Consider the following 12358-nt stretch of genomic DNA (forward strand, 5'->3'; position numbering starts at 1 on the left):
GTGTTTTTTATTGTTTTATTTTGCATGGGGCAAAGGGGGGGTGAGTTGAACTTTTATATATTTTTAAAAAAATATTAAGAACATTTTTTCCATTTTACGTAAATAATCTTCTTCGGATGATCACAGCTTCAAGTCTCCTATCGCTCGTGTTACACATGGCAGGGCTGAAGCCCTTCCATGTCTAGCAGAAATCATTATCTGCTATGAACGCCAGCTAAGGGGTGGCATTCATGGAAGATGAGTAAATGACAAGCAGGGGTCTCCTGCAGGCCCCCGGTTGTCATGTCCATCCATCGGCTCCCTGCGGTCATGTGACAGTGGCATTGATGGGCGGGATTAGAGACGCGCGTCCGGTAAGCGCAAGTTAAATGCCGCTGTCTGAGATTGACAGTGACATTTAACTAGTTAACAGCCACGAAAGGATCGCTATTCCACACGTGGCTGTTATGAGTACATGACAGCTAATCAGATCCGGAAAAGATGCGGCCTCAAAGCTGGAGCCTGCATCGAATGGAGGGGCACGACTTATGACGTACATATACGTCATAAGTTGTGAAGAGGAAAACTCTGAACAACCCATTTTTGCCAGTATGCAGACTAAACTTACAAAGTTATAAAGATATAAAAGTAACCAATCTGTAAGAATCAATAATACCCAGACCATGGTTTTATTGGTGCAGATAGCATGCTTTATTGCAATCAATGTACTTATCTCTCCAAGAGGTTCAATTAGTAGATAATATTACAATTACAATTAATACTACATAGAAGTGTTACAACAAAGTAAAGGGCTTCAAAAGACTTTGTCGACAGTTTCTCGTAACTGTGGTACTTTGCTTGTATGCCCTGTTCTCACGACATGTAATACTTTCTATTCTACCACACACATATAATCACTGCACCCTATGAACCTCTAAGGAGTTTTGCCACTGATTCTGCACACGAGTCTCTGAACTTGTCTCTTGAGGGTATGGCCAGGTGATCTTCTTTTGTGAAGCAAGTTGAGGGAGTCGAGATGTCAGAAAAAGGGCAGAGAAATATTTTTTTTGAACAAAGTGCTGGCCGCTAGCACTTTGCTCAGAAACAAGTAGTCTCAGTAAACAGTGATTTTCCGCAAATAATGTAAACAATACGGCGTTGCTTGCAGGAGGGTAGTTGCAAACAATGCCTAATGTTTACGATTATTTCAAATGTGTAGTGTTTACATAGTTCGTGTAGCGCATCCTCTTTTAGGTGTAGGTCATCAACAGGGAGTTTCTCAACCTGCTGAGGTATACTTAGACATCAACGTGATGTTGAGGCTCATAGTTTAATGGTAGGCAAGGTATTCGCTCCATAAGAAACTTTCTCCTGCCCACCGTTCGGTTCCTTTTGTATTTTTTTTTTTAAACGTCACAAAATATATGGTACAGAACTCCATAACCGGTCAACTCGGCTATATACAGTATGTACAGCATGTCAATTATTCTTTCCGCCTCTTAAATCAAATAAGAGTAAGATATAGTGTAAATCTATGGACTTTGTCTTATACAGGTAGATACAAAAATATTTCTCTATTTACAAATCAGGTTTTCCAGTCCTAGTGAATCACCTGTAAGAATACAAGTGAATGTAAACGGTTGATCATTTAAGGTGTTCGCACATTAATATTCACAGAAGCAGAATCCGATCCGAAAGAGTTTGTAAGATTCAGAGTGTAACGTCCACCATCCTTTTTCCTGACGTCTGTGATGATGAGAGTTGTCAGGTCTTCACAGGTCTCGATGTGAACGCGTCCCTTCTGGTCTTCAGTGGGAACCGTCTGCCCGCCTTGAGACCAAGCGATATCTGGAGTGGGTTCACCAGAGAAGGCGCAGGCTACAGTGAGAACCTTTCCAGCATCGATGCTAACATCAGATGGTAGAGCTTCGATTTTGGGTGAACTCCCTTTGAGGAAGAGTAAAAAGTATATGTTTAAAATCTGCTTTACATAAAGAACAGGTCTACTGATCTTTAACTTTTCCAACCTTTGCCAGTCAAAGAGCAAACACTCACCCTATGCTGCCTAAGGCCAAAGACATCATGCACAACAAAATGAATCATCCACTGATCTAATGTATACTTCATATTTCGAGGGAGGCCATTATGTACTCACGGACTTCTTTCAGGTTTCTTCTAGCTACCTCAATCCACCCTAAGCATGCATCCTCATATTATTGAGACAGTCTTGGATTCCCAAGAAAACAACACGTTGCTGTTCAACTTATCTTCTCAAACTGGTCCATGAACAGAATTGACTGCTAATTTGATGTTTGTGGTTCAGGTTATGTTCAGAAGACCATATTTTCGGTCAGTCTGCTGCCCATGTACTCAATGGACAGCACATTGATCCAATAATAACTTGTGTGATTCTGCACACCAGCAATTTTTCGCGTGGCACAGCAGTCGGCATGCACTTGTGTGGTTGGCTTTATGGATCAGACTACTCCACATAAATGTAAGGAGCGGCACACAGTGCCAGTCATATCTAATTTATTTTCATCCGGCCATCTGAATCTGGTCTAAGGTTAAGTTAGTGACACATTGTTTATGGGCAATTTAATGGATCCTGCCTTATGATTGCAGAATGCTACAGGTATTATTGTGGTAAATAGGTCAGGAGCAATTTTGTGTTATTACTCTGCTGGTGCTTCTATTTGGACTACTCTCATGAGTCAGATGAAAAGATCATAATGTATAGATATTTTGCTTTCTTACTCTGCTCTAGACAAATTTAATCATTTTGTCACTATCTTTGACTACTTAGAGAACACAGGATTGTTTTGCTGCCATGGCATAATGGATTGTTTTAATCTCCAAGAAAAACAATAATAATGTCTGAAAAAAAACTAAAGGGCCCAAATCATTAAGACTAGTCTTGAGGATGAGCATGCCAGTTAATCACTGCTATTATTTTTTTTAATTAGCTAAACCTGTAAAAATGCATATGCAATGTAGTGCAAGTGCGGCAATATATTCACCGATCTCTGTCTTCCTTGGTTTCCACCACCGCTGTGGTCCTCTTCTCATACACTAACTTTTTTTTCCGGTTTGCCGGATCATACTGGGCTCTATATGTGAGCCAGAGGTAGCTTTTACAGTGTACGTGGCAGAATAAGACTCCATAAAAAAAATTGTAAAAGCGACTTCTGTCCCACACACAAACCCCAATGTGATCAGGCAAGTTAGAATAGACATCTCGTGGGAAGAGGATCAGAGCAATGCTGGGAACCGAGGAAGATGGCGATTGGTAAGTATATTAACACACTCCTTATGCATTTAAACAGGATTAGCTAATGATAAATTAATGGGAGTGCTTCTTTAATTAATTAGGCACATCTTACAGGTGATGTGTGCCTCTGCCAAAAATGCTATTCCAGTCAGGACTGAAGTAACATTTCTGATTAAAGGTTCACCACGACTTTTCATGAATTTATTGGGAGGGCATAGCCACGTCCTCTCTTTCTCTAGCTCTGCCTATTTTGGCATAGCTGGCCAAAACTGGTGTGAAAACGCCAAAAGTAGCAACTTTAGGCTGCTCAAAAATTTTGCGACATTTGAAGGTATTTTTTACACCAGAAATTAGGCAAAAACACCTTTGTGAATCCGGCCTAAAGTGTTTATTGAACAGTGGTGTGCTAACCTTTGTATCCTGCAGAGCGCATCCTGCTGGATGAACTTTCCATATGTCTCAGGCTTGAGGATTCCATCATGCTGCTTGAGTGCATTTCCATAAAGGACGCCTCTTTCATTGAAGACATACTTGCAAATTTGGCTTCTGAAACACTACTGCTGCTCACACTGCTGAAAGAGGCCTCTTGTCTGGAGGCTGACATGTGCATTGCCTGCATAGCAAAGCTTTCTTGTAGGCTAGCTTCACCGGCAGTTTTTAGTATAACCTGTTTTGAAGGTTCTTCAATAAGATCTTCAAGATGAAAAAAGCAAGTTAAGAGAAACAAAAATACAAGAAAAATAATAACTGTAAATTGAAGTTTCTCAGCTTGTTGAACACTATGGAAGCAACTATTCTCTTGTTAACAATTTTACCAGACTGTCAAATTCTTAAGAAACTATGAAAACAGAAAGTATTAAGATATTTACAGTAGTTAGTGAGGTCAATCACATAAAGAACTGGTCTACTCCACTTCAACTCTACCAACCTTTACAAGTCAAAGAGCAAATTCTCACCCTATGCTTCCGAAGGTCAGACGGTTGTTTTCAAGTTACTTTTTTTTTGTCTTGTGATATACACTGACTTTAAAACAAAGCTTCTTTCCTGACAATTGTGACTTTTTGGAGCAAAAAACATCTTGAATCCATTTAACTACGCCCACAAAGCGGAAAACCAAAAAAAACTGTCAAGCGCATAAAAAATAGACTTAAAAAAAGGCATAAATAGAATTATACAAAGGGTCAAACAAAAAAACACACAAACACACAAAAAAACTAGACAAATAACGTACATAAAGGCAATGATGAATCAGGGCTATAATGTACATCAAAAGGGAATTCTGCACTGATCAAATTTGCACTTCATATTTCCAAAGAGGACATTGTGTACTCAATGGCTTTTTTCAGGTCCTTTCTAGCTACCCAAATCTACCCTTAGCAAACATTCTCTATTTATTGAGACAGTCTTGGATTCCCAGAAAAGCAACACACTGCTTCTTTCATTATATATTAATTTGAGAAAGAATATCAAGCAATTACAGCTCATGAAACACTTACGTAGAACATTTAATGATGCAGTCGCAGAACACTGTCCATGGTAATTTTTGGCTTTTATGGTGTATTTGCCACTGTCTCTCTGAGTTGCTTGCTGAATTTCAAGAGTGTATACATGCTTAGATCGGGACACTCTGATGTGAGATGAGACTGAAATCTTAAAATGATACAAAGTACACAATTAGAAAAAAACATTTTAAGACAATGGATGGCAAGCTAAGAATATTAGCTAGGAAATATCATGCATTATCTTGTGTGTATTTTGTTATCCAAAACATTGGACATATGCTTTTTAATTTATGTTTAAGCTAGACCTACAAAAAGCAATATGTATTCCATAGTTTTAGCATCCAGTTAACTGCATATTCCAACAATCACAAATGGTGGTAATGCATGTTCACTACCACTCTATTCATACAAGGGACACAAGGCCCCCTATTTTTGTGACCAGTGGGAGTCCCCGGGGTGGGACCCATACTGATCAGACATTTATCACCAATAATGTGAATTGGAGATATACCGTAATTTGATTATAGGGATAGCTCTTTAAGTTTAAAGATTCTTTCTGCGTGTTCTATCCTACATTTTCAATAGCAAAATAAAGTTACTTACCGGTATATTGTCTTTAAACCACTCAACTTCAGGAGTTGGATCTCCTGTGATTTCACATGTGAAGATAACATTCTGATCCTCATTTGCATTTTGGGATTTGGGTTGGTAGATAAATGATGGTGCATTTGATAAATCTTTGGCTAATGTCAGGTCAAACTGGCATCTCACAATTCCTTGATCTGTTCTTGCTTCACAAGTAAGGACTCCTTGATCTTTACCGCTGACTTTTTTGATGGTTATAGTTTGATCACTACCAGATACTCCATACCTGTAGTCTTCAGAGTTCTTCAGCTCATGTCCATTGAGTACCCATTTTACATTTGATGCTCCAGGTATGTTGGCCTTCAGGGAGACCTTCTGACCTTCACTAAAACTGACATTACTGACGGAAGCTTTAGTCTCAGTGTGAACAATTTTGATTTCTTCTGACAGCTTATCAGTTTTAGTAACTTCTTCATGAACTACAGCCTTGGATGTAGCTTTCTGTACAGATTTCATCGATTCAATTACACTGGAGACTTGAGAGAAAACATTTCTAAAAGTCTGACCCACGAACTGCAGGCTGGTTTTGGACACACCTCCTTCCCCAACAATCTCACATACATATTCACCCTGGTCAGTTTCAGAAATATTGTGGATGTTCAGTTCATAAGTCCCAGTAGAGGAGTAGTGAAAGCTGAAATGACCATCTTCCCTCAGCTTTTTACCATTTTTAAACCACGACACTTCTCTACCATTAAGCAATGTGCTTTCAACTACGCATGAAAGTTTTGCTGTGTCGTGACTTGCCACAGCTTTCAGGTTTTGGGCAATCTTTGGAGCTGTAACAGCAGGTAATTGTACTTTGTCAGCGGGTGATTTGGCAGCTGACTTTTTTGGTGCAGCTGGTTCAGGAGACTTCACTCGTCGTGGTGATTTTACTGAGTCATGAGACTTTTTGTGAGACTCTGGAGATTTCACACGGGGTGGGGAGGTAATACTTTTTTCTGTCGCCTTTGAACGTTTAATTGTCAAAGTGAAGTGTGCTTCCTGCTTTCCTTCAGAATTTTCAACCACTACAGTGTAGCTTCCTTCATCAGACAGCTTGACAGATGTAATTTCAAAGCTTGACCTATACTTTGATGAAGTTATGTGGTGACGAGCAGAGGAGACAATAGATTGTCCAGCAAGCAGCCATGTAACTGTTGGCGTTGGCTCACCATCAAAGTCACATGAAAATCTGACATGCTCACCTTCAGACACTGTCACAGATTGTGGTTTTGTAAGAATTTTTGCAGGCTCTGAAGTTTTAAATTTTCTTTGCACAACCCTTTCTTCTAGTGCTCTTGCTTCTGAAGCTGAGACTCTCTTCTCTTCAGATGCATAAGCTTCATATGTTTCTTTGGACTCCCTTGAAGAAGTTATTTGTGATCTAACTTCCCTTCTCTGAGAACTTGCCTCCATTTCAGAGGTTTTCTTGAATGATGAAATTGCATAGTCTTCAGATTTAAGGAGCTCTGGAAAAGCAGATCTGGACACCACTTCATCCTTCCTCTTTGGTGTATAGGTGGAAAAATCTCCTCCTGCAACATCTAGTGTAGCATAATCAGAAGTCTCACCTTTGTAGTTTGTGCAAAGAGCACGGTATGTTCCACTATCTTCAGGTTGGCAGTCAATTATTTTAAGAGTCAATACTCCACTGACATTGGAAATATGGTACTTACTGCTCTCCTGAATTTCAGTACCATTGTGATACCATTGAATTTCACCTGTAGGTTTTGACTGCACATTTAGAATGAATCTAGTGTTTTGGCCAATAGGTACACGATGTGATCGCATTCTCAAAGTTATACGAGGAGCATTGTCCAGTGTAAAAGGCTGTTGTGTCAACACCTCATATTTCCTTTCTGAAGTCTTTTGTGTTTTTAGAGCTGCTTTCATTGATTCATATCTAGAAAAAATATCAAATCTTGCTGTTCTTTCAAAACGGGAAAGTGATCTTTCACTTGAAACAGGACTGGGTGACCGAGGCCTTGTTCTTTCAGGTGTAGGAGATCGTCTCTCTGGTGCAGCTGGTTTTGAACGAGGCCTTATTAGTTCTGACACAGGGCGCATAAGCTCAATATAAGTTGGTGAAAGTGACCTTCGTCTGCCAAGTAATCTTGTTACCTCTGGAGATGTTTGGCGAAACTTTCTGCTGACTTTGGTAACTGCTTCCTCTGCTTCTTCAACATCAGTTATTTCAGTTATTTCTCTTTCCCTTCTTGCCAGCAGTCTACTTTTTTCTTCTTTCTCCATGTATTCCAGATCTCTTGTGTACTGAGAAAGCCTCTGAGTTGTGCTGTATGGGCGAAGTAATTCTTCATCATCTCTTTCTTCAATGATTCTTTGCTTTTGTCTGGGTGGTTTATAAACAGCTCTGTCATAACGTTCTCGGAGATCTGCATAACTTGTTGTTACTTCCTCTTTTTTAGGGATTCGGTAACTTGCATACCTGGCTTCTGCCTCACTTTTCTTCTCTCGGCTTACACGAGCTTCTGGTGAGGTGTAACGAAGAGTTGATAGTTCAAATCTTGGAGGACTGCGACTGGGAGGAGAAGCAGAAAAACCAAGTTCCAGCTCTTCTTCTAAACGCAGCCTTTCTTCTTCAACTCTTTTCATAGCCAAGTAGTCATCAACTGAAAGAAGTAGGTCATCATCTGAAACATCGCCAAGAGATCGTCTTCTTGGTCTGTAATAAAGTTCATAATCTGGTGAAGGTGTACGACGACGAGCAGGCCTGACAGTTTCTAGGTCATCCTGTGACAGTTTTGGAATGCGCCATTTAGGTTTGTATTGATCAGTGATACGCGGCAGTGGCATTACATAGAATTGCTCCCATCTTGAAAGACGTATACGCTTTGGACGTTTTTGGACAATACGATCTAGTGGTTCTGGCATTTCATATTGATCTCTCAATTTCTTATACCATTTCATGTCAGACATTGGTACAAACTTCTTAATAGCATGATCTTCTTCAAGAGCAGACACTGCATGTACTCGTGGCTCAGGTATTTCATATGGCATACGAATAGCTTTTACTTCTTTCTTCTTTTCTTCTTTTGTAATTTCATATTCTCCCTTTACAGTTTTTGTGCTTACAGCTGGTTTGTACAAAATAGCAGCTTCTCTTAGAGCCTGTTGGGCTACTGGATTTAGAGGAACAGAATCAGTACCAGCAAGGATTTCTGCCAGTCTTAGAGTCTTGTCAATCTGTTTTTGAACATGTACTTTACGCTCCTCCTCGGATTTGTATTCATGCTTGACATATCTCATGCGTTCCACCTTAAGGTATGCTTGACAGCTTGTTGATCCTGCACTGTTTGTAGCAGTGACTCTGTAGTAGCCTGAATCTTCTGGAAGGGTGTCTCTAATGATAAGTACATAATAATCAAGACCTTCATGAACTATTTCAATGTTGAGACCCTGTGCCAGAGCCTGACCATCTTTTTCCCATACCAGTGTTGGTTTTGGAGTACCAGAAACTCTAATTTCAAATCGAACAGACTGTCCCTCTTGACAGTCAGCATTTGCAAGCAAGCGTTTAAACATTGGTCTTAAAGTACTATCTGCTGCTGCTGGATGAGGAATTACAGTAAGCTTTGCTTTGCAGCTGTCTTCACCATATCTGTTCTTTGCCACAACTGTATATTCAGCATCGTCATCTGTTGTCAAATTTTTTATGATTAGCTGGTACAATCCTTTGTCAGATTCAAAGGTATATTTCTTCTCATCTTCACCAGGTTTGATTTTCTGGCCTGACTTTAGCCATGTTACTTGTGGATCAGGGTGGACTGTTATTGTAACTCCAAATCTGATGTTTTCACCGATATAAGCAGTACGATTGAATAGAGGTAAGGTGAACTCAGGTGGTCTCTGCAAAAGCCTCATGGCATCAACTCTCCGTTTTACTTTCTTCACAGTTCTGCATCTGTAGTATTCAGATTGTTCTCTTACACCACTGACAAACAGTTCTCCATATGAACTGTCCTCACCATAGTCATTGACTACTTTACATCTGTAGGTGCCATCATCTGATTTTCTGATGTCTTTAACGTATATGATGGCTAATCCTTCATTATATGTGATTTCGTATTTTTCACTGTTTTCTAACTGACGAATGCCAAAGTACCACGTAACTTCTGTAGATTGATCATAGTTTTCAATCTTGCATGAGAATCTGGCATGTCCTCCTTCTTCTCCAACTGAATGTGATATTTGTCCAGCCAATGGTCCAATTTCAATTGAAGCAACTTTTACCTTAGCGACTGTAACTCCTTTCTGAGATCTTATTGCACCACCACAAGCGATTCGAGCAACAGAGACAACGAAATTCCATTCCTTCTTAATCAAACTTTGATAATATCGTCTGTGTCTTAATGTCTTAATGACTTTTGTGCTAATCTTTTCGGTCTTCTGTTTCAACCATGAGTGCTCAAGAGCTTCTGCTGCAGTCATGCGACTCTTTCTTTCTTTTACCAAAAGTCGGTCTATGAAATCCAGTGCTTCCACGCTGATATCTTTAAAGGCTTCATCTTCAAAGTTGTATTCAGCATTGATGATGTTCTCAATGATCTGTTGGTTTGTTTCAGCAGCAAATGGATTGAGGCCACTTAGAAGAATATAGACAAGTGTACCAAGAGACCACATATCAGTCGCAGTACTGACCAAATCATGTTGGTGAACTTCAGGTGCGTAGTACTCTGGAGCAGTGAACTGAAGCCTAAAGCTTTCTCCAGGCACTAACTGCCTTGCTTGACCAAACTCAGTTATTCTAATACTTGAGCTTTTTCTTGTTCTATATATGATATTTTCAGGTCTAATATCAAAATTTCCAACACTGTTTGAATGAAGGAAATCAAGAGCTTCACAGATCTGGCGAACATATGAAACAATTTCCCTTTCACTAAGATCAAATCCTGATGTACTGATTCTTTCAAATATGTCAACACCAGATATAAACTCAAAGATCATAACAAGTTCCTCTAGACTGTCAAATGACTCATGAAGGTACAAGATGTTCTTGTGGCGAGCAATGTTTAGTATGGAAATTTCTTTCTTCACTGCAACCTGATCAGCACCCTTAACTTTTACAAACTTGGCAAGGAATGTTTTCTTTGAAGCAATTTCAATACAACGATGAGCAATTCCAAACTGTCCATGTCCAAGCTCTTCAGCAATGGAATATCTTTCATGAAGTACTTTTGTGGAAGAGTGTACTGCTTTTTTCGTGATTTCTATATCTGAGACTTCATCATCATAATTCAACATTCTTGTTTTGTCTTCTTTTGTAACAACTGGATCTGTTGGGTCAGATGGTTTACTCTGTCCAAACTTATTTTCAGCTATTACTCTGAATTGATATCTTGTTTTGCCAAATAAGTTAACCACAGTATATCGAGTTTCACGAGATTGTCCAACTCGAATCCATCTCTCTGCTGTGGTAGCACATTTCTCAATGATATAGCTGGTAATTTTACTTCCACCGTCAGTCGCTGGAGCAGTCCATGTTAGATTAACAGAATCTCTTGAAACATCACTGATTTTAAGTCCTCTGGGTGGGTCAGGAACATCTGCAACATCTAACTCTACTGTCTTCTGGTCAATTCCAAATCTGTTCTTCGCACAGACCACATAAAAGCCAGCATCTTTCCTTTCCACGCCATTTGAGAACACAAGTGATGTGAATGACCGGGTAACAATAACTTGATATTGTCCATTATTGTCAATAAGATCCTGTCCCTTTTGCCATGTGATGACAGGGTCTGGTTTGCCAGAGAATGGGATTTTGATACTGACAATTTCACCTCTCAGGGCATGAACAGCTCCCATTCCTTCCAGATGTTTAGGCAGGTTAATTTTAGCAGGTACTGCATTAAATAAAAGAAAGAGAATAGACCAGGTTAGACTAGTGCTTAAAGAAGAAAAAAAAACAAAAGTACATATCATAACTCCAAAAGATCGTTAAAAAAACGTGTTTACCTTCCACATCCAAGGAAGCTGTAGCAGAAATCGACCCTCCTTGGTTCGTTGCTCTAACTTGGTAAACTGTAGCATCATCTTCAAAGACATTTGTGATAACAAGCTGATAATATCCGCCCTTGAATTCCTGTAGCTTCACCTTTTCTCCATCTGGAAGTATCTCTTTACCTTGTTTAAACCATTTAACAACAGGCTTGGGATGGCCAATAACTTTGCAGACAAATGTAGCTGTGCTCTTGTATTTAACATTTAGGCTTCTGAGTTCTTCCTTAAAATGTGGAGCACGGATTGGTACATCAGTTTTAGGAACCATAGGTTCAGATATTTCACTCCATTCACTTTCGCCTCCAAGATTTTCACATTTAACACGGAACTCATATTCAAGATCTTCAATGAGACCCTTAACAGAGTATACTGTCTCATGAATTTCCTCCGTGGTCACAGAAATCCATTTGTTCTGCTTCTTCTCACGTTTCTCAAGGAAGTAATTTGTAATCTTCGCACCTCCATCACTGGCTGGTGGTTTCCAGGACACAACACATGAATCCTTTGTGATGGCTGTAACGACTGGTTTAACTGGGGCTCCTGGTTTCTCTGCAATTTAAATTCATAATACTTTAGATACAGAATTCTACTTTTTAAAGTAAGTTGCTTTATATGTCTTTGGCACCTATTACTTCAACTCACCAAATGGACTCTTGATTAGAACAATAGATGGTACCTCCAAAGGTTCGCTGATGCCATATAAGTTTTGAGCAGAAACACGGAAGTAATAGCCGGCATTTTCATTAAGATTAACAATGCGGCAGGTAGTACCAGAAATTGCAGAAGACACTAGCTGCCATACTTCCCCTTCCTTAGCTTCTCTGCGTTCCACTACATAGTTAGTCACCATAGATCCACCATCATCTTCTGGTGGCTTCCAGCTGATTACAACTGAATTTTTCAGTAAAGCATCGACAACAATTGGACCTGTGGGCGTATCTGGTTTATCTGTGGAGAA

At 39.6% G+C, this 12358-nt stretch overlaps 1 protein-coding gene across 1 annotated transcript in view; it reads right to left on the reverse strand.

The window, feature by feature from the left end:
- Positions 1-666: 666 nt before the first annotated feature.
- The window catches only part of TTN (titin), a 281101-nt gene continuing 269409 nt past the window's right edge, over positions 667-12358 (reverse strand). The window contains exons 309-314 of the mRNA XM_069735553.1: positions 12043-12348; positions 11356-11949; positions 5356-11243; positions 4747-4900; positions 3662-3943; positions 667-1926 (exon numbers count right to left, since the gene is read on the reverse strand). Coding sequence (XP_069591654.1) covers positions 1628-1926; positions 3662-3943; positions 4747-4900; positions 5356-11243; positions 11356-11949; positions 12043-12348 — 7523 coding nt within the window. The 3' untranslated portion in view covers positions 667-1627. The remainder of the gene's footprint in view (positions 1927-3661; positions 3944-4746; positions 4901-5355; positions 11244-11355; positions 11950-12042; positions 12349-12358) is intronic.

Source organism: Ranitomeya imitator, chromosome 7 (genome assembly GCF_032444005.1).
Source record: "Ranitomeya imitator isolate aRanImi1 chromosome 7, aRanImi1.pri, whole genome shotgun sequence".
Taxonomy (NCBI): domain Eukaryota; kingdom Metazoa; phylum Chordata; class Amphibia; order Anura; family Dendrobatidae; genus Ranitomeya; species Ranitomeya imitator.